At 44.9% G+C, this 24053-nt stretch overlaps 1 protein-coding gene across 1 annotated transcript in view; it reads left to right on the forward strand.

The window, feature by feature from the left end:
• NLK (nemo like kinase) overlaps positions 1 to 18517 on the forward strand; it is a 470815-nt gene extending 452298 nt beyond the window's left edge. The window contains exons 10-11 of the mRNA XM_030222228.1: positions 3447 to 3540; positions 16284 to 18517. Coding sequence (XP_030078088.1) covers positions 3447 to 3540; positions 16284 to 16338 — 149 coding nt within the window. The 3' untranslated portion in view covers positions 16339 to 18517. The remainder of the gene's footprint in view (positions 1 to 3446; positions 3541 to 16283) is intronic.
• Positions 18518 to 24053: the final 5536 nt, after the last annotated feature.

Raw genomic sequence — 24053 nt, forward strand, 5'->3', positions numbered from 1 at the left:
TCGAGCATCCTGTTCTGGATCTCTTTTGACAATTTCCCTGTTGCTCCCATCTGAAGGCAGGGGCGATCAAGGACACTCTGAACCATCTTCTTCAGCTAAAGGTGGTGGTTTCTGTGCCGAGCGCAGGCTGGGATGTTATTCGATTTATTTTGTGGTTCCCAAGAAGGTAGGTTATTTTCTGCCGATTCTAGATCTCAAGCATGTCAACGGGTTTCTGAAGGTTCTTTCCATATGGAGACACTGCAGTCGGTGATTGCCGTGGTTCGAAAGGGTGAGTTCCTCACTTCCTTGGATCTTATAAAAGAATATCAACACATCCCTATACGGCAGTCCCATCAGTGTTTTCTGTGTTTTTCCATCTTGGAAGAGCATTTTCAATTTTGTCTGTCTTCCATTCGGGCTTGCGACGGCGCCTCATGTGCTTTCCAAAGTGATGGTTGTGGTGGTGGCTGCCCTTCACATGGAAGAGATCCTGGTCCATCCTTGTCTAGACAACTGGTTGATTTGAGCACAGTCTCTGCAGGAGAATAAACGGGTGACAGTTTGAGTAGTGCAGTTTTTGGAGTCTCTGGGCTTGGTGATGAACCCAGTCAAGTCATCTTCATCACTTTCAGTGCCTGGAGTATTTGGGGGTTTGGTTCGACACTCAGGTGGGTTGAGTTTTCCTTCCCAGGTCAAGAAAATTCAAAGTCAGATTTGCACTCTTCTTTCAGTTCAGGCTCCCAAGGTGCAGGACTATCTCCAGGTGTTGAGGTCCATGGCAACAACATTGGAGGTAGTTCCCTGGGCCCAGGCTCACATGCGTCCATTACAGTCCTCCCTTCTTTCTTGCTGGTCTCCTCAGGGGCAGGACCTGGAGATGCAGTTGCTTCTGTGGGAGGAACCACAGCGAAGCCTGCACTGGTGGCTCTGCAGCACCAGTTTGAAGAAGGAGGTGGCTTTGGTGCCTCTGGATTGGGTAGTGGTCACTATGGATGCCAGTCTTCTCGGTTAGGGCGCCCATTGCCTCAGCCAGGTAGCACAGGGTCACTGGTTGGACTTGGAAGCACAGTGTTCAGTCCACAGATTGGAGACCAGGTTGATTTGCTCATCTCTGGAGCACTTTGGGTCTCTCCTCAGGAACAGAACAGTGCAAGTTCTCTCTGACAACACCATGGCCATCGTATGTCAGTCGACAGGATGGCATGAAAAGTCAGCCCGTTATTAATTAAGTGGCTTTGCTGGGCAGAGGTTCATATGCAGGGCTTCTCTGCATCCCATGTTTTGGGCGTGTACAATATGCAGGCAGATTTTCTCAGCAGGCATACCTTGGATCCAGGGGAGTGGTCTCTGGCCAAGCTGGTCTTCGAACAGATAGTGCAGACATGGGGCAGGCCAGTGTTAGATCTCATGGCAACGTCCAGCAATGCGCAGGTGCTGTGGTTTTTCAGTTGTCAGGATCCGCAGTCTGAAGATATCAATGTGCTGATTCTCCCATGGCTGGTCTAAGTTCTTCTGTATGTCTTGCTTCTGTGGCCACTGATAGGTTAGGTCCTTCACCACATGGAGCTGCATTCTGGCCCGTTGATTCTGGTTGCCTCGGATTGACCCGGAGACCGTGTTACTAAGACCTCATGCATCTGGTGGTTGGGGACCCTCTGCATCTTCAGTGTGTGGACTTCCTGCTCCTTCAGGGTCCAGTCGTGATGCCCAACTTGGCTCCGTTCTCACTTATGCCATAGCTCTTGAACAGGCGAGGTTGAGGAAGAAAGGTTTTTCTGACAAAGTGATTTCCATGTTGTTGCAGTCCTGACAAGTGTTCTACTTTCTGGCCTGTGTCAGGTTCTGACAGATTTTCGAGGCCTGGTGCCAGGATAAGGGGTATCAGTCCTTGCGTGCTTCGGTTCTGAATGTTTTGGAGTTTCTGCAGGATGGTTTTGACTGGGGTCTGGCGTTGGACTCTTTGAAAATGCATGTGGCCGCTTTGTCTTATTTCCATGGCAAGATTCAGGGACAGGCCTTCTCTACTTCCCCCTATGTGCTGCGATTCCTTTGAGGAGTGGATTCTCCAGCCACCTAGATGCACCTTTGTTCCTTCTTGGGATCTCAATTTGGTCTTTGAGGCATTTGTTGGTCCTCCATTTGAGCCATTGGAGAAGAGTACTTGCAAAGATTTCACGTTGAAGAGAATGTTCTTGGTAGCCATTTCTTCAGCCCACAGGATTTTGTAGTTGCTGGTCTGGTCTTGTAGAGAACCTTTTCTGATTTTTTTTTTCCAGGAAGGAGGTGAGACTGCAGCTGGTTCCTTTGTTTGTGCCCAAAGTGATTTCGGACTTTCATGTGAATCAGGTCATTTCCTTGCCTGTTCTGGGGAACAGGATGTGGGATGGTGTTCAGTGTCAGCTTGCACGCTTAGATGTGAAGCGAGTGTTGAAAGAGTACTTGAGGAAAACGATTTTCATGTAACTGACAGATTGTTTGTGCTTTACGGTGATCCCAAGAAAAGAGCTGCTGCTTCCAAAGCAACTATTGCATGGTGACTAAAGGAGGCCATTGTGTTGGCTTATCTTTTGAAGGGTCGTTCTGTCTCGGAGGCCCTCAAGGCACAGTTCCACGCAGGGTATTGCTGCATCCTGGACAGATAGAAGTAGGATTCCATTGTTGGACATTTGCAGGGCGGCATCATGGTGGTCGCTGCATTCTTTTGTGAAGCATTATAGAGTGGACATATTTACCAGACAGGATGCAAATTTTGGAGCAGCTATTTTGTCTTCGGGTTTTGGGGGGTCCGCCCTTAGTGGTCACTGCTTTGTTACTTCCGAAGCATCTTGACCAGTCTGGAGGGTTGCTAAGGAAGGAGAAATTAGGCCTTACATGCTTATTTTCTTTCCTTTAGACCCTCCAGACCAGTCAAGAACTCACCCTTGAATTTTACGGGGCAGTTTGTGGTGCATGGGTTGGACAGTTTGGCAGGGACTTCCATGTATGCTGCTCTGGTTCCATTTTTTTTTTTTTTGCAGGCAGAGTTGCTGGGATTGTTTGTTTTTTTTGCACAAACTCCTGTGACATGTATTGTACATTGTAATGCCATTCGCTGATTCAGAATGGATTTTTGATATTGAGTTTCTGGGTGGTCACGAGACCTTTGTGACCATATGTGGAGTCTGGTGCCATCCTGTTGTCAGCCTGTTGTGAAGCACACCCTTGCTATTTCTTGGATTTATTCTTGGTTCCGGGTGCAGCTGATGGGATTTTTGACTGTTGCTGTGCTTTGAGAACTGTATATCTCCCCTGTGCAAACCCAAGCCAGTCAGTATTTCAGTTGCAAAGTCAGATGTTCTCAGTCTCCCTTTGCTGGTAGGTGTACATAACCCAAACATCTTGACCAGTCTGGAGGGTCTAAAGGAAAGAAAATCAGCAGGTAATGCCTAAATTTCTTCTTCTGTGACCATGCTTCTTCCTTGCAGAAATCATTCATCAGTTCATTTTGGAACAGCAGAAAGGAAACCGAGTACCACTCTGCATTAATCCTCAGTCTGCTGCCTTTAAGAGCTTTATTAGGTATGTCATTCTATCTTACCAAGTATCACACATTGTTATGTATGGGAATATTTCAGCCAAGATAATATATAATGAACTGTGCCAAACGTTTAGAGTTAAATGTTGCTTAAAATTTTTTTAATAACTTGATTTCTGAGTAATATTTATAAATGCTTTTGTGTGTATATTCTTCACAAAGCATCACTGCTAGTAAAACTTCTTCAATAATCCAAAGTAGCAGTTGAGAGGTCATAGTGAAAGTGTTTTGATAAGTGCTGAAACTCTTTGGTAAAATCATAATGCAAATGGCAACAGACCAAACCAGTTAAATCAGGATGCTGCTGTTTACCAGGACACTTATTTTATTACCATACTAGTAAAAAAGGCCCGTTTCTGGAACGAATGAAACGGGCGCTAGCTAGCAAGGTTTTCCTGGGAAGTGTGTATGTTTGAGAGAGAGAGCCAGAGTGAGACTGTCTGTGTGACAGTGTGTGTGTGAGAATGAGAGTGTGTGACAGGGCCCCCTCCCCTGTTCCTAATGCCCCTCACCCCGTTCCCTCCCCTCCTTTTCCTCCTCCTTCCCACACTTTGGGTTCCTTAAGGCTTTCAAAAGTATGTACCCCCGTGGCCCTAACGCCCATTATCCGGATACCCCACCGCTTTCCTCCTCACCCCTCCCCCAAGATGTAATACTTTCACGTCCTTCATTTTTTTTTAAAAAGTGTCCTATCTACCCTGTGTACAAATGCTCGGCATTCAGATTGTGTTCCTCTCGTAAATTTTCATTTCTTTCATTCATTCAGAATTCCGCCCCCCCCCCCCCCCCCCCCCCGAACACTTTTGGTTCCTTCAGTCTTTTAAAACTCTCCTATGTACCCTGTGTGCTAATGGCCAGCATTGAGATTGTTTTCCTGTCCCAAATTTGCATGTCTTTCAGTCATTCACAACTCTCCCCCCCCCCCCCCCCCCCCCCCGCCCTTCTCCAGTTTAACACTTTCGTTTCCTTCAGTCTTTTAAAACGCTCCTATCTACCCTGTGTCCTAATGGCCAGCATTCAGATTGTTTTCCTTTCCCAAATGTTCATGTCTTTCAGTCGTTCAGAACTCCCCCCACCCCCCCATTTAACACTTTCGGTTCCTTCAGTCTTTTAAAACTCTCCTATCAACCCTGTGTGCTAATGGCCAGCACTCAGATTGTTTTGCTTTGCCAAATTGTCTGTCACTGATGTCAGTGCGTGCCTGCCTAGCAGACCACTTCCGGCAGGCACGGTCCCAAGCACATCCTGTTGGAGGTGAGAATTATTATATAGGATCAAGATACCAAGATGTGTTACTTATTGGGCCCAACCATTTTTGCAGATGTGGTTATGTATTGCTGACCAGAGTTTCTTTGGTCACCCGACCCTTATCTACTAAATGAGGAGCATTCTGTTTATTAAACATTTTTCAGGGGTTTTTTTTCCCCCATAAAGTGCCATTTTATGTGTTGGTAGATTTTTTAAAACTAATCTTTATTTAATATTTATAAACATTCACAATTCAGTATCAGGAACATTTTTATTTCATTTATTTATTTGATATACCACTATTAATTTATAAAATATTAAGCAGTTTACATCAGTTCACAAAATTAAAACCATACATATATCACAATGATACCCCGGTCATAAAGCCCACTTTTCCTCCCAATATCACAATCGTACAACCTCAGATTCAGGGACAATCAAACCAGGTGTTGAGACACTTATCAAACCAGGGATAACTGATGTGTGGTAGTTTTTACTTCCAAATGAGCCCCATATAACTAAAACTACCATCCCTAGTAGAGGAAAGGTGAACCTCACCTATTGGAGAGGATCTGCAGCAATACCAGTTGCTACAAGGAGGTTATAGACAGCGTATGCTGTAGTATGTTGACCAGATAAGATGGTTCACCTTGCTATACAGCGCAATACACCAAAAAAAGAACTTTAAACTGAATTCAGCTGGCTGCTGTTAACCAGTTCAAAATCCCAGCAGAAGGGCTGGGAAAGATTTTCAGTCAAAAAGATATGCAGTATAATCAGTGTCAGCTATATAGTAAACTAATACATAACAAACAAATGACACTGCACAAGTGACTCTATGGCTGTTCAATGTAAATTTTTTATATGAAGAGAATCCCCTCAGAAATCTGTCACCCCTGAATTCAAATCACAGCGCCCCACCTCAACCTCCCCCCCCCCGTGCCCCGCCCCCGCGCAAGTTACGTCAGACGAAGGCGGACACAGGGAGAGAAGGCCCGAAGGGAGGCGACCCGCAGACCGCCGCCACTGCACCCCCCCCCCCCCCCACACGGAGCGAGGTCAAGGTGAGGCGCCACGATCCGAATTCAGGGGGCAGGTGGAGGGGATTGCGGCGCCGGGCCCGGGGAATTTTTTCCCCCCTGCCCCCCCCCTCTCGACGGCCCTGTGTGGAGCAGTAGCCTAATGGCCAGTGCATTGGGCCTTGATCCTAGCAACCTGGGCTCAATTCTCACTGCAGCTCCTTGTGACCCTGGGCAAGCCACCCAACCCTCCATTGCCCCAGGTACCAAAACTTAGATTGTGAGCCCTCTAGGGACAGAGAGAGAACCTGCTTATAATGTGTACAGCACTGTGTACATCTAGTAGCACTATAGAAATGATTAGTAGTAGCAGTAGCCGTGTTAAGCTGCACAGCTTTAGGCTGATAGAAACGTCACACTTTTATCCAGTGAGCTGTTTAGTAGCGGTTTATGGACTTGTCCTTTAGGAAACCGTCCAACCCCTTTTTAAACTCTGCTAAGCTAACCGCCTTCACCACATTTTCCGGCAGTAAATTCCAGAGTTTAATTACACGTTGGGTGAAGAAAAATTTTCTCCGATTTGTTTTAAATTTACTACACTAAATTTACGACACTGCTTCGGAACTGGCTGAAGCCATTATCTAATCCCACCATCCCCAAGAAAGCGGAGTCCCAATACAGGATCCACTCTGACCCAGAGTTGATGCGGCCTCAATTGCCTCATGACTCGGCGGTCGTGGACTGTGCTCTCAAGAGAGCACAGCGTTCGAGGGATACCGCCTCGGCGCCCCCGGGGCGGGAGTCTCACACTCTGGACTCATTTGGGAGGAAGGCCTACCAATCGTCCATGCTCGTGACCCGCATCCAGTCATACCAGCACTACACGCGCATTCATATGCGGAACAATGTGAGGCAACTGGCAGACCTGGTCGACAAGCTCCCCCCGGAGCAGTCCAGGCCTTTTCAGGAGGTGGTCAGGCAGCTGAAGGCGTGCAGAAAGTTCCTGTCCAGGGGTATGTATGACACCTGTGATGTGGCATCTCGAGCTGCGGCCCAAGGCATAGTGATGCGCAGACTCTCCTGGCTGCGTGCCTCTGACCTGGACAACCGCACCTAGCAGCGGCTGGCGGATGTCCCTTGCCGGGGTGATAACATTTTCGGCAAGAAGGTCGAGCAGTTGGTGGACCAACTACACCAGCAGGAAACCGCTCTCGACAAGCTCTCCCACCGGGCGCCTTCAGCATCCACCTCTGCAGGTGGACATTTTTCCCGGGCCCGGCAGGCTGCGCCCTATGCCTACAGCAAGTGTAGGTACACGCAGCCGGCCCGAAGGCCTCCTCAGGCACAGGGACAGTCCCAGCGCGCTCGTTCCCGTCAACAGCGTGCGCCTAAGCAGCCCCCTGCGCCTCCACAGCAAAAGCAGGGGACGGGCTTTTGACTGGGTCCATGGGAACATAGCCGCCATCAAAGTGTCCGTGCCAGACGACCTGCCGGTCGGGGGGAGGTTGAAAGCTTTTCACTAAAGGTGGCCTCTTATAACCTCCGACCACTGGGTTCTCCAAATAGTGCGGTGTGGATACACCCTGAATTTGGTCTTCACCCCACCAAATTGCCCACCGGGAGCCCAATCCTTCAGCTCCCATCACAAGCAGGTACTTGCAGAGGAACTCTCCGCCCTTCTCAGCGCCAATGCGGTCGAGCCCGTGCCACCCGGGCAGGAAGGGCAGGGATTCTATTCCAGGTACTACCTTGTGGAAAAGAAAACAGGGGGGATGCGCCCCATCCTAGACCTGAGAGGCCTGAACAAATATCTGGTCAAAGAAAAGTTCAGGATGCTTTCCTTGAGCACCCTTCTACCCATGATTCAGAAAGACGATTGGCTATGTTCCCTGGATTTAAAGGACGCTTATACTCACATCCCGATACTGCCAGCTCACAGACAGTATCTCCGATTCTGTCTGGGGACACGGCACTTTCAGTATTGTGTGCTGCCCATTGGGCTCGCCTCTGCACCACGGGTGTTCACGAACTGTCTCATGGTGGTTGCGGCGTACCTACGCAAGCTGGAGGTGCACGTGTTCCCGTATCTCGACGATTGGCTGGTCAAGAGCACATCAGAGGCAGGAGCTCTTCGGTCCATGCAGTGCACTATTCACCTTCTGGAGCTGCTAGGGTTTGTGATAAATTACCCAAAGTCCCATCTCCAGCCAGTCCAATCTCTGGAATTCATAGGAGCTCTGCTGAATTCTCAGACGGCTCAGGCCTTTCTTCCCGAAGCAAGGGCGCAGAATCTTCTGTCCCTCGCTTCCCAGACCAGAGCGTCTCAGCAGGTCACAGCTCGGCAGATGTTGAGACTCCTGGGTCATATGGCCTCCACGGTTCATGTGAGATCTGCTCAATGGACCCTAGCTTCCCAGTGGTGCCAAGCTACTGGGAATCTAGAAGATGTCATCCGCCTGTCTGCCAGTTGCCGCAATTCGCTGCACTGGAGGACGATTCGGACCAACTTGACCCTGGGACGTCCATTCCAAATTCCGCAGCCCACGAAGGTGTTGACGACGGATGCATCTCGCCTGGGGTGGGGAGCTCATGTCGATAGGCTCCACACCCAGGGACTGTGGTCCCTCCAGGAACAAGATCTTCAGATCAACCTCCTGGAGCTCCGAGCGGTCTGGAATGCACTGAAGGCTTTCAGAGATCGGCTGTCCTACCAAATTATCCAAATTCGGACAGACAATCAGGTTGCAATGGTTTATATCAACAAGCAGGGGGGCACCGGATCTCGCCCCCTGTGTCAGGAAGCCGACGGGATGTGGAGTTGGGCTTGCCAGTTCGGCATGCTTCTCCAAGCCACATATCTGGTAGGCGTAAACAACAGTCTGGCCGACAGGCTGAGCAGAGTCATGCAACCGCACGAGTGGTCGTTCCATTCCAGAGTGGTACGCAAGATCTTCCGAGAGTGGGGCACCCCCTCGGTGGACCTTTTCGCCTCTCAGACCAACCACAAGCTGCCTCTGTTCTGTTCCAGACTACAGGCGCATGGCAGATTGGCGTCGGATGCCTTTCTCCTCCATTGGGGGACCGGCCTCCTGTATGCTTATCCTCCCATACCTTTGGTGGGGAAGACCTTGCTGAAGCTCAAGCAAGACCACGGCACCATGATTCTGATAGCACCTTTTTGGCCCCGTCAGATCTGGTTCCCTCTACTTCTGGAGTTGTCCTCCGAAGAACCGTGGAGATTGGAGTGTTTTCCGACTCTCATTTCGCAGAACGACGGAGCGCTTCTGCACCCCAACCTTCAGTCTCTGGCTCTCACGGCCTGGATGTTGAGGACGTAGATTTTGCTTCGTTGGGTCTGTCTGAGGGTGTCTCCCGTGTCTTGCTTGCCTCTAGAAAGGATTCCACTAAAAAGAGTTACTTTTTCAAGTGGAGGAGGTTTGTCGTTTGGTGTGAGAGCAAGGCCCTAGAACCTCGTTCTTGTCCTGCACAGAACCTGCTTGAATACCTTCTGCACTTATCAGAGTCTGGTCTCAAGACCAACTCAGTAAGGAATCACCTTAGTGCGATTAGTGCTTACCATTATCGTGTAGAGGGTAAAGCCATCTCTGGAGAGCCTTTAGTCGTTCGATTCTTGAGAGGCTTGCTTTTGTCAAGGCCCCCTGTCAAGCCTCCTGCAGTGTCATGGGATCTCAACGTCGTTCTCACCCAGCTGATGAAACCTCCTTTGGAGCCACTGAATTCATGCCATCTGAAGTACTTGACCTGGAAGGTCATTTTCTTGGTGGCAGTTACTTCAGCTCGTAGAGTCAGTGAGCTTCAAGCCCTGGTAGCTCATGCTCCTTATACCAAATTTCATTATAACAGAGTAGTACTCCACACTCACCCTAAGTTCCTGCCAAAGGTGGTGTCGGAGTTCCATCTTAACCAGTCAATTGTCTTGCCAACATTCTTTCCCAGACCGCATACCCGCCCTGCTGAACGTCAGTTGCACACATTGGACTGCAAGCGAGTGTTGGCCTTCTATCTGGAGCGGACACAGCCCCACAGACAGTCCGCCCAATTGTTTATTTCTTTCGACCCCAATAGGAAGGGGGTCGCTGTCGGGAAACGCACCATCTCCAATTGGCTAGCAGATTGCATTTCCTTCACTTACGCCCAGGCTGGGCTGACTCTTGAGGGTCATGTCACGGCTCATAGTGTTAGAGCCATGGCAGCGTCAGTGGCCCACTTGAAGTCAGCCACTATTGAAGAGATTTGCAAGGCTGCGACGTGGTCATCTGTCCACACATTCACATCACATTACTGCCTTCAGCAGGATACCCGACGCGACAGTCGGTTCGGGCAGTCGGTGCTGCAGAATCTGATTGGGGTTTGAATCCAACTCCACCCTCCAGGACCCGATTTTATTCTATTCAGGCTACACTCTCAGTTAGTTGTTCTTCGTAGGTCAATTTCTGTTATGCCCTCGCCGTTGCGAGGTTCAATTGACCTGGGTTCTTGTTTTGAGTGAGCCTGAGAGCTAGGGATACCCCAGTCGTGAGAACAAGCAGCCTGCTTGTCCTCGGAGAAAGCGAATGATACATACCTGTAGCAGGTGTTCTCCAAGGACAGCAGGCTGATTGTTCTCACCTACCCTCCCTCCTCCCCTTTGGAGTTGCGTTTTGCTCATTCCTTTGCTTGTCATTCAACTGAGCGGGAACAGTTGCGCACGGGCGGGAAGACGGCCGCGCATGCGCGGTGAGCGTGCCCTGCGTGCAGGACCGCCCACGAAGTTTTCTTCCGGTTGGTGGGGGCTGCCGTGGACGTCAACCCAGTCGTGAGAACAATCAGCCTGCTGTCCTCGGAGAACACCTGCTACAGGTATGTATCATTCGCTATATCAAATGGACAGAAACACCCTGGACTGATCACTACAAACTAAACTTATCCATACACTGGCGGAAGAAGGGAGTACACCAAATACAAGAACACACATCCTACAGAACAAGAGGTCAAGTAGACACGAAAACATTCTGGCAACAATGAATGGACAGCACAAACAGACTCCATACACTACCTCATGGAATGGGATAAAAGATGCAAATGCATACTAGATGAAATAGCACCCTTAAGAACAAGATCTTCACGTAAGCATAACGACACCACGATGAACTGAAAAAGCTAAAAACACAATCCAGAAAACTCGAACGAGCATGGAAAAAAACAAAAGATGAACACACACTCAACACATGGAAACAATCACAAAGAAAATACAGACCAAAAGATCATACTATAAAACTAAAATAGGGACAGATTACAAAGACACGAAGAAATTATACCAACTTGTGAACAAACTCCTAGACACCAACCTGGTCACTACATTGAATACAGATATCCCATCTGCAGATGAACTTTCTAAGTATTTGAATGAAAAAATTGTAAAACTACGCAACATGCTACCTCAGGACAACATTGACATCGAATTTATTTATTTAATTTATTTATTGCATTTTTATCCCACATTTTCCCACCTCTTTGCAGGCTCAGTGTGGCTTACAATACATCGTGAATGGTGGAAATACATTAGAAAATAGATATTTAGTATTACAGAAGGATCTTGGGCAACATGAATACTTCCTTAACGAGTTGGACCCAACCACTGGAGAATACCCGGCTGACCGAACCTGGTTAAATTTTGCCCTCCTCACCGTTGATACAGTTGCACGGGCGATCAGCAGGTTCTCCAACACTCACTGTAAACTAGATACCTGCCCCAACTACCTAATGAAATCCGCCCCTGATCGCTTCATAGTAGACCTCACATCCCACCTAAATTACATGTTACAGCAAGGTCTCTTCCCTAAGGAGAATGGCAATATCCTATTCACCCCGATACCAAAAGACACCAAGAAAAAAACAAATGAAATCACTAACTACTGTCCAGTAGCATCCATCCCGTTGTCAGTCAAACTCATGGAAAGCATGGTAGCAAAACAAATTATAGAATATATAAACAAATTCTCAATATTACAGGAATCACAGTCCGGTTTTTGCCCCCTCCACAGCACAGAAACAGTACTACTCACTCAATAGGCCAATTTCAGGCAGGAAATAGCAATAGGCAAAAATATGCTCCTCCTCCAATTTGACATGTCTAGTGCATTCGACATGGTAAACCACAATATATTAATAAGAGTACTAGATATGTTCGGGATTTGTGGAAACATACTTAGCTGGATCAAGGGTTTCCTAACCACAAGAACATATCAAGTAAAATCAAACTCAAACATATCATCACCATGGTAAGCAGATTGCGGAGTACCACAAGGATCACCGCTATCACCGATCCTCTTCAACCTAATGATGACCCCACTAGCCAAGTCCTTATCCAACCAAGGCCTTAACCCCTTCATCTATGCAGACGATGTCACAATATACATTCCTTACAAATCTAAACTGACAGAAATCACTAACGAAATCAAGAACAGCTTGATCATCATGAACTCTTGGGCAAATGCATTTCAACTAAAACTCAACAAAGAAAAAACACACTGTCTTATCCTCTCATCCCAACACAGCGCGGACAACCCCACAATTATCAACACTCCAGATTACACCCTCCCTATCCCAGACGGCGTGAAAATCCTCGGCGTTACATTGGACCGCAACCTAACACACGAGAGCCAAATGACATCCACAACAAAGAAAATGTTCCACTCAATGTGGAAACTCAAACGCGTGAAACAATTCTTTCCAAGGGAAACATTTTGCAACCTGATACAGTCAATGGAGCCATTTAGACTACTGCAATGGAATTTATGCGGGATGCAAAGAAACTTCAGACTGCTCAAAACACGGCAGCTAGACTTATCTTTGGAAAAACGCGATTTGAAAGCGCAAAACCCGTCTGCAAAAAAACTACAATGGCTCCCAATCAAAGAACGCATTGCTTTCAAAATCTGCCCTCTGGTTCACAAAATTATCTACGATGAAGCCCCGGGATACATGACAGACTTGATCAACCTACCAACTAGAAACACATCCAAATCAACACGAACGTACCTAAATCTGCACTACCCAAGCTGCAAAGGACTCAAATACAAATCAGCTTACACATCCAGTTTCTCCTACATAAGCACACAACTGTGGAACGCATTACCAAAATCCTTGAAAACTACGTACGACCACCTAAACTTCCAGAAAAAAACTAAAAACTAACCTGTTTAAAAAGGCATACCCTACCAATCCAACATAAATGCCTGATCTCTGCAACACAACAAAACTAAAGTGTGTAATGGACATAACACAACTCTTCCGTTGTACGATTCCCTAATGTGGCTATGCCACATGAACTTTATCTTACCACAATATCTCTTTGTATTTGTTTACACCGGAGTCTGCAAACGCCTCTCCGGTACTATGTAAGCCACATTGAGCCTACAAATAGGTGGGAAAATGTGGAATACAAATGTAACAAATAAATAAAACATGGGTACTGAACATGTGAGTAAGGGTTAGGTGTTAAAAGCAGGATCTAAAAGGTGGGCTTTTAGCCTAGATTTGAAGAAGGCCAGAGATGGAGCTTGACATACTGGCTGAGAAAGTCTATTCCAGGCATATGATGCAGCAAGATAAAAGGAACGGAGTCTGGAGTTAGCAGTGCAGGAGAATGGTACAGATAAGAGAGATTTACCCAGTGAACTGAGTTCCCGGGGAGGAGTGTAGGGAGAGATAAGAGTGGAGAGGTACTGAGAAGCTGCAGAGTTAATGCGCTTGTAAGTCAATAAGAGGAATTTGAACTGTATGCGGAAACGGATAGGGAGCCAGTGAAGTGACTTCAGGAGAGGGCTAATATGAGTATAGCAACACTGGGGCATATAAGTCATGCAGCAAAATTTTGAACAGATTGAAAGGGACAGAGATGGCTAAGTGGGAGACCTGTGAGAAGCAAGTTGCAATAGTCTAAGCGAGAGGTGATAAGATTGTGGATAAGGGTTCTGATAGTGTGCTCAGAAAGGAAAGGGCGAATTTTGATGATATTATAGATAGGAAAAAACAACAGGTTTTAGCAGTCTGTTGATTATGTGCAGAGAAGGAGAGAGAGGAGTTGAAAAAGACCCCAAGGTTACGAGCTGATGAGACAGGGAGCGTGAGAGTGTTATCCACAGAGATAGAGAATGGGAAAAGAGGAGAGAGGTTGGTTTAGGGGGAAAGATAAGAAGCTCAGTCTTGGTCATGTTGAGTTTCAGATGGCAGTGAGACAACCAGACAGCAATGTCAGACAGGCAGGCTGATACTTTGGCCTGGATTCCTGCTGAGATTTCTGGTGTGGAGAGGTATATCTGGGAGTCATTAGCGTAAAGATGGTACTGAAAACCATGGGCTGAGATCAGACTACCAAATCACTGAAATCACTGAAGAAACTGCACATTTTCTTTCCTCCTCGAAGCTAACCACCTGCTCCTTTGATCCTATTCCCACCCATCTACTTAGCATTATCTCTCCTACTGTCATCCCTTTTATATGTCATATCCTCAATCTTTCACTTTCAACTGCGACTGTTCCTGATGCCTTCAAACATGCCGTGTTACACCACTCCTCAAAAAAAAAAAAAATCTTTATTGGACCCTACCTGTCCTTCTAACTACCACCACATCTCCCTCCTCCCTTTCCTATCCAAGATACTTGAATGTGCTGTTCATCTCCATTGTCTTGACTTTCTTTCTTCTCAAGCTATTCTTGATCCATTTCAATTTGGCTTTCGCCCTCTTCATTCAACTGAAACAGCGCTTGCTAAAGTCTCCAATGATCTGTTCCTAGCCAGATCCAAAGGTCTCTATTCTGTCCTCATCCTTCTTGATTTATCTGCTGCTTTTGACATTGTTGATCACAGCCTACTCCTTGATACGCTGTCCTCATTTGGATTTCAGGGCTCTGGTCTTTCCTGGTTTTCTTGTTATCTCTCCCATCGTACTTTTAGTGTATACTGTGGTGGATCCTCTCCACTTCTATCCCATTGTCAGTTGGTGTACCTCAGGGATCTGTCCTGGGACCTCTTCTTTTCTCCATCTATACTTCTTTCTTTGGTAGTCTGATCTCATCCCATGGTTTTCAGTACCATCTTTACACAGATGACTCTCAGATATACCTCTCCACACCAGAAATCTCAGCAGGAATCCAGGCCAAAGTATCAGCCTGCCTGTCTGACATTGCTGTCTGGATGTCTCACTGCCATCTGAAACTCAACATGACCAATGTCTCACTGCCATCTGAAACTCAACATGACCAAGACTGAGCTTCTTATCTTTCCCCCTAAACCAACCTCCCATTCTCTATTTCTGTGGATAACACTCTCATCTTCCCTGTCTCATCAGCTCGTAACCTTGGGGTCTTTTTCAACTCCTCTCTCTCCTTCTCTGCACATATTCAGCAGACTGCTAAAACCTGTCGTTTCTTTCTCTATAATATCACCAAAATTCGCCCTTTCCTTTTTGAGCACACTATCAGAACCCTTATCCACACTCTTATCACCTCTCGCTTAGACTATTGCAACTTGCTTCTCACAGGTCTCCCACTTAGCCATCTCTCTTCTCTTCATTCTGATCATCTGCCGCACAACTTATATATCGCCAGTGTCGCTATGCTCTTTTAGCCCTCTCCTCAAGTCACTTCACTGGCTCCCTGTCGGTTTCCACATACAGTTCAAACTCCTCTTATTGACTTATAAGTGCATTCACTCTTCAGCTCCTCAGTACCTCGCCACATCTCTCCCTCCACTCCTCCCCGGGATCTCCGTTCACTGGGTACATCTCTCTTATCTGCACCCTTCTCCTCCACCGCTAACTCCAGATTCCATTCCTTTTATCTTGCTGCACCATATGCCTGGAATAAACTTCCTGAGCCGGTATGTCAAACTCCATCTCTGGCCGTCTTCAGATCTAGGCTAAAAGCCCACCTTTTTGATGCTGCTTTTAACTCCTAACCCTTACTCACTTGTTCAGTACCCTTATTTTATCATCCCCAACTTACTAATTCCCTTCTTATTTGTCCTGTTTGTCTGTCCTAATTAGGGAAAGGGAAATGGGACTTGATATGCTGCTTTTCTGTGGTATTTTTCAACTACATTCAAAGCGGTTTACATATATACAGGTACTTATTTTGTAATTAGATTGTAATTAGATTATTTTTAATTAGATTGTAAGCTCTGTCGAGCAGGTACTGTCTCTTCATGTTCAAGTGTACAGCGCTGTGTACATCTAGTAGCGCTATAGAAATAAGTAGTAGCAGTAGTAGAAATCCAAGTCAATAGGAATACTTGAGGTCATAATAAATAAAGAAAAGTGTAGAAAGCAACTAGCAAGCTTAAAACTGAGTGAGCTAATCTTTATTAAGGGGACAATTTTATTTGTTGAAATGTGCATTTTGTGTTCCATATTATTCTTTCTCTAAATATTTGTTTGTTTGTTTTTGTTACCCTGCAGTTCCACTGTTGCTCAACCTTCTGAGATGCCACCATCTCCTCTGGTTTGGGAATGAGAATGGAAGGGTTAATACTACTGAAGATAAAAATGTAGCGCTTCACTGGAGTCTGGGATTTGCAATTCTGGAAGTTAATCATGCTTGTACTGTAATTTTACTAATGAAGTTTTAAATTAACAACCACTGCTTGTATAATATGAATAATATTTAGGAAGAAAGATGTTTTAGAAGTCTAATCTTATAGAGTGGTTGTACTTTTAGAAAAAAAAATGTTTTACCCAGAGTTGAACACATTTTATGAATCCTAGCACAGTTTTATGGCTCGGCTCAAAACAAACGGCAAATTGAACCAAACTTCTGGAAGTGTAGGGAAAGACTGGGGATTTTGTGTTTTTATTTTATTTTTTAACTGAAAGGTGAGATTGTACAAAAGGAAAAACAGACTTTTTGATACTGAGCCATTCCTAAAGAATTTTTATTAAAAAAAAAAACCCATAAAGAACATAGTCTGACATTGATCAATCATGATGTCATGTCAGCAGGCATCATGCAGTCCATGAATTGGGTACTGTCCCTTAAAGCAGCAGTACTAACAATGCATAGTATAGGTAATTCAGCACTGACCTGATGAAGGAAACATAGTTTTCAAAAGCTATTCAGAAATGTATGACATTAATCCAGTGAAAAGGTATCACATACAACTTGTTTGATGATAATTCAGTTGGCAATTAAAATCGTTCGAGTCCTCCTGATTTGTTAGAATTTATACTTAATTTCCTGAGGATATGAAAATTTTGCAAAGTTCCTCATTTATAACCACATTTGCCATTGAAGAGTCTACATAAATCAGGATGCTGCTGTTCAAAAGAATACCAGCCATCAACTGATAAATATAGCACCACCTGGAGAACTGACTCAGGAAAGGAGCATTTTATAAAGATGGTATGTGGCCAAAAATGTAAACAAAACATTTGTGTTGACTGCATAGAAAGACAACATAGGGACAAGACCAAAAGTTAGAGCCAAGAAACAGGATTCTATTAGCCATATTGGGCCTGGAAAACACTGGAGTCTTTGTAGCCTGTAATTCCTTTTATCAGATCAACCAAAAAGAATGCAATCATGGATGAGTTAGGTCTCTTCTTCAGATGGTCTCCAAAGTATATATATGACGATAGTTTGGGGGTTTCCCCATAAAAGGTATTGCAGCCTATAGGATTTGAGCCAGGAAGCTGACAAACTGATATCATAAGCAATCTAGGTAGTACTTTTGCTTTAAATTAACTTCACAAGAGCCATGCTACTGATGTGTTCTGTTAAAAATTATGAATAATAATTTTAAAATTCTTAAAAAAAAAAAAAAGACTTAGACGTCCTTTTACTAATGTGCTCTAAGCAGCATGTGAACTAGCACGCAATAACAGCACACAGGCTTGTTAATTGTTATCACACTGGGAAAAATGCCTGGAACTGTTACCACATAGCCTTTGCACTTACTGCGAGATAATTTGGGTACTTACCAGGCATTAAGTGCAAACCTTTAGTGAAAGGGCCCCTTAGTTTATGAGTAAGAGAAACAAAACATCTGTTCCCTTGCCCAGTATAAATATATACATATATATACATAATATATATATATAATCTATTTTTATTAGAGGTTTTCTTTTTCAGCCTTCTTGCAATGATTCCTAGAGCATGCATTTTCCTTCTGTGTGAATAATTCTGTCAGTGGGCAAATTTCAAAAGATATCTTCCCTTTTTCTACCCTGCCATGAGTGCTCTGTAGAGATCCACCTAGCTTGCTCATTTAAAGTTTTTAACAATTTTGACAATTTCTTTTTCTTGCACTGGACAATTTAAAACAAAAGAAAAAAACACAACAATGAATAAAACAGCACATAGGTTCTGTTAATTGTGTTTGTCTCTAGGCAAAGCTGTGGAAGTTTTGAAATGTCACAGTAATTTTTTGGCTATTCTATTTTTCTTTTCTGTTGCAACACTGAGTTATTCTGTGCATATGTATATATGAACACAAACTGAAGTTCTCTACCTCCTGGAGTATACAACTTGGTTTGTTTACCTCCACATGACTTTTTTTTGTTTTTTTTAAGTTCAGTGTGGAGACTTGAAACTTGAATGTCCCTTCCAACTTTTATATAAAAGAAAAAAGAAGACCTTACAAGGCCTGAAGATTTTTTTCACCTGTACAAAGAAATCCTAATGGATCATCTTTAAAAACAAAAAAAAGTTTTAAGCATTGTTCTGCAGGAATAAAAAGCTTTGGTGTTTGTAATGGACAATTAACTGTTGAAGTTATTGTAACTTATCTGTATTTAGCAGAATATTTTCATCCTGAGGAAGCAAAGCTCAAAGTGGAAATGACTAGACATAAGTTGCATTTTGGAAGTTTTAACTTCAATGAAGTAATTATTTGCTATGAATGAGATGGATGTTTGAATCGCCAAAACAAAGATGGTTTTGTGTCTTTTCTTTGTTAGTTTATTTTTATTTTTATTGTTGTTTATGTGGCTCCTGAGAATAAAATCAACTAAAGCATTTCAATTCTCTTGAATGAGAAAAAAGTGTTCTGTGTTGTTCAGGGAGAAAGAAAGCACCTAAAAAAGAGAATTGGTGTGAAAAGTGAAGTCTCAGAAGCTGGAAGATTCATGCAGCACACTGGCTGGTCACTTTTGTAAAATGTAGATTTGAAGTACAGTGGTGAAAACATTAAATGTGACATTTTAAAAAATGGAATACTTTTTCTCGTCTTCTTTTTCTGAAATAAATCCCCCAAATAATGTATTTATTTTCTAATGATTGATATGGAGGATAATAATTTCACTGGATACATGATAATGTTATACTTATAACAAAAACTGATTGCAAAGGTTTTTGTCAACAACATGCTAGGCAACCAAAAATCTATATATATAAAAGGCAACCCCAACGTTCTATGAAGCCTCCAGCCAGAGATATCCGGTTTCCCCATGAGTGAAGGAAAACAGCACAGCACGAAATCCCTCTCTCTGTAACAGTGAAGGACTCAGAGGGGGGAGGAGAGAGATGCCCTCACTCTCTCTGTAACACAAACACTGAAGGACTGGACTCGGAGGGGGAGGGGCAGAGGGCAGGGACACTCCCACATGCACACTCTGAAGAAAACCTTGCTAGCCCCCGTTTCATTTGCATCAGAAACGGGGCTTTTTTACTAGTTATCTATAAAGCCCTATACCCTGCACAATAGCCTCTATTAAAATATGTTGCCTGTCCTGTAAAGATTCTATAGACAAAATTAACTGGACACAGTTTAAACAAGTGAACTAACGTATCTTTATTAAATCATATCAAGATGTCAAACAGCTGTTCATCTTCAGGTGCATTTATTGCCCCAAATAGGGAATCCCTTCTGTAGGGTGACCAGAGCAAATCCTGAATTGGCATCTGTTACTAACTAACTAACTAACATTTCTAAAGTGCTACTAGGGTTACGCAGCGCTGTACAATTTAAACATAGAAGGACAGTCCCTGCTCAAAGAGCTTACAATCTAAAAGACAAGAGAACAATCTAAAGACAAATGTACAATCTAGAGGACGAGTTAATCTGATAGGGTGGATAGATTGGGGCATTCTATATTTCTCAAGCGGTTAGGCGCCGAAGGCAGCATTGAAGAGGTGAGTTTTAAGCAGAGATTTGAAGATGGGTAGGGAGGGGGCAAGGCGTATGGGTAAAGGAAGATGGTTCCAGGCATAGGGTGAGGCAAGGCAGAATGAGCGGAGCCTGGAGTTGGCAGTGGTGAAGAAGGGTACTGAGAGAAGGGCTTTGTCCTGTGAGCGGAGGTTACGGGCAGGAACATAGGGGGCGATGAGGGTGGAGAGGGTAGTGAGGAGCCACAGACTGAGTGCATTTGTAGGTAAGGAGGAGGAGCTTGAATTGTATGCGATATCTGATCGGAAGCCAATGAAGTGATTTGAGGAGAGGGGTGATATGAGTATATCGGTTCTGGCGGAATATAAGACGTGCAGCAGCGTTCTGAACGGATTGAAGGGGGGATAGATGGCTGAGTGGGAGGCCAGTGAGGAGTAAGTTGCAGTAATCAAGGCGAGAGGTAATGAGAGCGTGGATGAGAGTTCTGGTGGTGTGCTCAGAGAGGAAAGGGCGAATTTTGCTGATGTTGAAGAGGAAGAAGCGACAGGTCTTGGCAGTCTGTTGGATATGCGCAGCGAAGGAGAGGGAGGAGTCTAAGATGACTCCGAGATTGCAGGCAGATGGGACGGGGAGGATGAGGGTGTTATCAACTGAGATAGAGAGTGGAGGAAGAGGAGAGGTGGGTTTAGGAGGAAAGACAAGGAGCTCAGTCTTGGACATGTTCAGCTTCAGGTGGCGGTTGGACATCCATGCCGCAATGTCGGATAAACAGGCCGATACCTTGGCCTGGGTCTCCGCGGTGATGTCAGGTGTGGAGAGGTATAGCTGGGTGTCATCAGCATAAAGATTATACTGAAAACCATGAGACGAGATCAGCGAGCCCAGGGAAGAGGTGTAGATTGAGAAGAGAAGGGGTCCAAGGACAGATCCCTGGGGAACTCCAACAGATAGTGGGATGGGAGTGGAGGAAGATCCATGGGAGTGTACCCTGAAGGTGCGGTGGGAGAGATAAGAGGAGAACCAGGAGAGGACAGGGCCTTGGAACCCAAAAGAGGACAGCGTGGCAAGAAGTAAATCATGATTGACAGTGTCAAACGCGGCGGAAAGATCGAGGAGGATGAGGATGGAGTAGTGACCTCTGGATTTGGCCAGGAGCAGGTCGTTGCAAACTTTAGAGAGTGCCGTTTCTGTCGAGTGCAGAGGGCGAAAACCGGATTGAAGTGGATCGAGGATGGCATGAGAGGAGAGAAAATCAAGGCAGCGGCTGTGAACGGCGCGCTCAAGTATTTTGGAGAGGAAGGGTAAAAGAGAGATGGGGCGGTAGTTGGAGGGGCAGGTAGGGTTAAGTGAAGGTTTTTTGAGGAGAGGTGTGACAACGACGTGCTTGAAGGTGTCAGGGACAGTTGCAGTGGAGAGAGAAAGGTTGAGGATGCGACAGATGGAGGGGGTGACAGTATGGGAGATGGTGTTGAGTAGGTTGGTGGGGATGGGATCAGAGGAACAGGTGGTGCATTTCGAGGAGGAAAGAAGGCGGGAAGTTTCATCCTCGGTGATCTCAGGAAAAGAGGAGAAAGAGGCCTGGGTAGGTTGGTTGAGGGAGAGGGTTAAAGGGTGAAGAGGAGGTGGTGGCTTGGTCGTGAACTCAAGGTTGATCTTACTAGAGGCTGTTACTAGATCATTGAACCTGAATACCCATTAATAACACTATCCTCTTATCTAGCATTACTTTATAAATGTTTACTGAAGTGATTAACACTATCTTGGTTCAGAAAATGTGCTATTTTACTGCACAAGCAAAAAAAGGGGGGGGGGGCACTTGAAAAATTGATAAGGGATTAAATTGGCTTTCTTTTTTTTTTTTTCTTTTTGCCTGGAAAGTGAGACTAAAAAATAGGAGTAATATAGAACTCAGCAAGATGTTAAAAACTTCTGTCTATATTGAATATCACAGAATTATTCAAAGGAGGCCATGTAGAGGCACGCCACAGTGGGTGCTACTGTAGCCCCCATGCCACCCCTTGTAAATAAAACTTCTGTTGATAGGTGAAGTAGTTCTTTAAGATGACTAATCTAGCTATTTGATTTAATACTGCTACCTTTTCTCCTGATAAATCCATGGCGTGCCTCTACATGGCCTCCTTTGAAGAACTATATGTCACCAATAGTATATACTGTTCTCACATAGTGATGTGGCGTAGATACATTGATGATGTGCTGTTGATATGGAAGGGAAACACTGCAGCCTTACAGGAATTTATTATATATTTAAATCAAGTGGATAGTAATATCTCGTTCACTTGGTTCAGTGGTATGTATTTTGGATATTCAGATTAGGTATGAGCAAGGGAGGTTTACAACCAAGACATACAAAAAACCCACAGATCGTATGAAAGCTCCCACCACCGTGTATTGAAAAACAGCATCCCAATAGGGCAGTTTTTAAGAGTCCAAAGAGCATGCTCAGATAAACATGACTTTAAAACTCCAGACTTCGCGCCTTCTGTCTCGCTGCACCCTACGCCTGGAATAAACTTCCAGAGCCCGTATGTCTTGCCCCATCCTTGGCCACCTTTAAATCTAGACTGAAAGCCCACCTCTTTAACATTGCTTTTGACTCGTAACCACTTGTAACCACTCGCCTCCACCTACCCTCCTCTCCTCTTTCCTTTACACATTAATTGATTTGATTTGCTTACTTTATTTTTTGTCTATTAGATTGTAAGCTCTTTGAGCAGTGACTGTCTTTCTTCTATGTTTGTGCAGCGCTGCGTATGCCTTGTAGCGCTATAGAAATGCTAAATAGTAGTAGTAGTAGTAAAATACAGGCAGCAAAAATGCATGATCGATTTGTACAGAGAAGTTTTCCGAAAAGTGTTCTTTGTAAGGCTTTTAAAAGGGCATCTAACGCACAACGCGAATGGTTGTTGGCACCAGGGAACACCCGGGCTATGAGAGACCGAATTACATGTGTTTTACCTAATGGTCCAGGCATCTTTAAGATTACAGATATCATCAACAGACACTGGCCATTGTTGGGCATTTTGGAGGGGTTTGAGGAAAACCCCCGTTTTGCCTACACTAGGGGTCGGAATATAGGGGAGCAATTAAACAAAGGTAAAGTAAGACATAATATTGAGGGAGGTCATACTCGATATGGTGGTTGTGTGTATTGTTCACATGCATTAGAGATCAAGTGGGTAGTTATACCCAGTCAACCACGCAGAAAAATATTTCATTTAAAAGATAAAACTGTCATTCTGACATGGTCATATATGCGGTTACTTGCCCCTGTAACCTATGGTACATAGGTCAAACTGTTAAAAAAGTGAAGCATCGCTTAGCACAACACCTTAGTAACATCTGGCTAGTAAAGACCGACACGCCATTGGTAGAACATTGGATGACTAAGGGACACTCTATAGAAGATTTTAAGTATGTAGTGCTGATGCAATTCAAAGTGGTGAGGGAGGAAATATTTTACAGCAAATGATGTGCAGGGAACAGCGATTTTTTGAATGACGTACAGTACACCCCACGGAATTAAACAAGGAAGTAGAGTGGGCGGGTATGATCTAGAGGGAGGAGGAGGTGAGAGCCCTGGGCATATATTTAATCAGGTGGAGCGCATGCGCTGGCGTTTTACAGCATCAGCGCCATTTCTCTATGACTCCCAAATGGGGTCTGTCCCGCGGGAGCAGCTGATACAACTTTGAAGGTACAATTTATATATAAAGAGTGAGTACTTTGAAATTCTGTAAGACGTATGTTCAGTTGAAAAGGACACAATCCTATGCATTGTATCTATTTTCCTCACAGTTAAACCCCTGATGACGCCTACGGGTGAAACGCGACGAGTGCGTTGGGTTTGACGGTGCTGGAAGAAGATGGTAAACTGACCAACCATGAGTTTATGAACGTATGGAAAGTTGGTGAAGATATTTTGGATACCAAAGTTGCATGAGACTGACGAGTTAAAGGAAAGTCAAGATCAATTTGGAGATAATTGCTATCAGCGACAGCTGGCTGGAGCTGTAGATTGGAAAGACATTGTGAACTGTTGATTTAGATCTGCAGATTGATATGTGATCACATGGACATAAGCTGAAAGCGCAGTTATAATAGAAGA

This window comes from Microcaecilia unicolor, chromosome 13, assembly GCF_901765095.1.
Source record: "Microcaecilia unicolor chromosome 13, aMicUni1.1, whole genome shotgun sequence".
Taxonomy (NCBI): domain Eukaryota; kingdom Metazoa; phylum Chordata; class Amphibia; order Gymnophiona; family Siphonopidae; genus Microcaecilia; species Microcaecilia unicolor.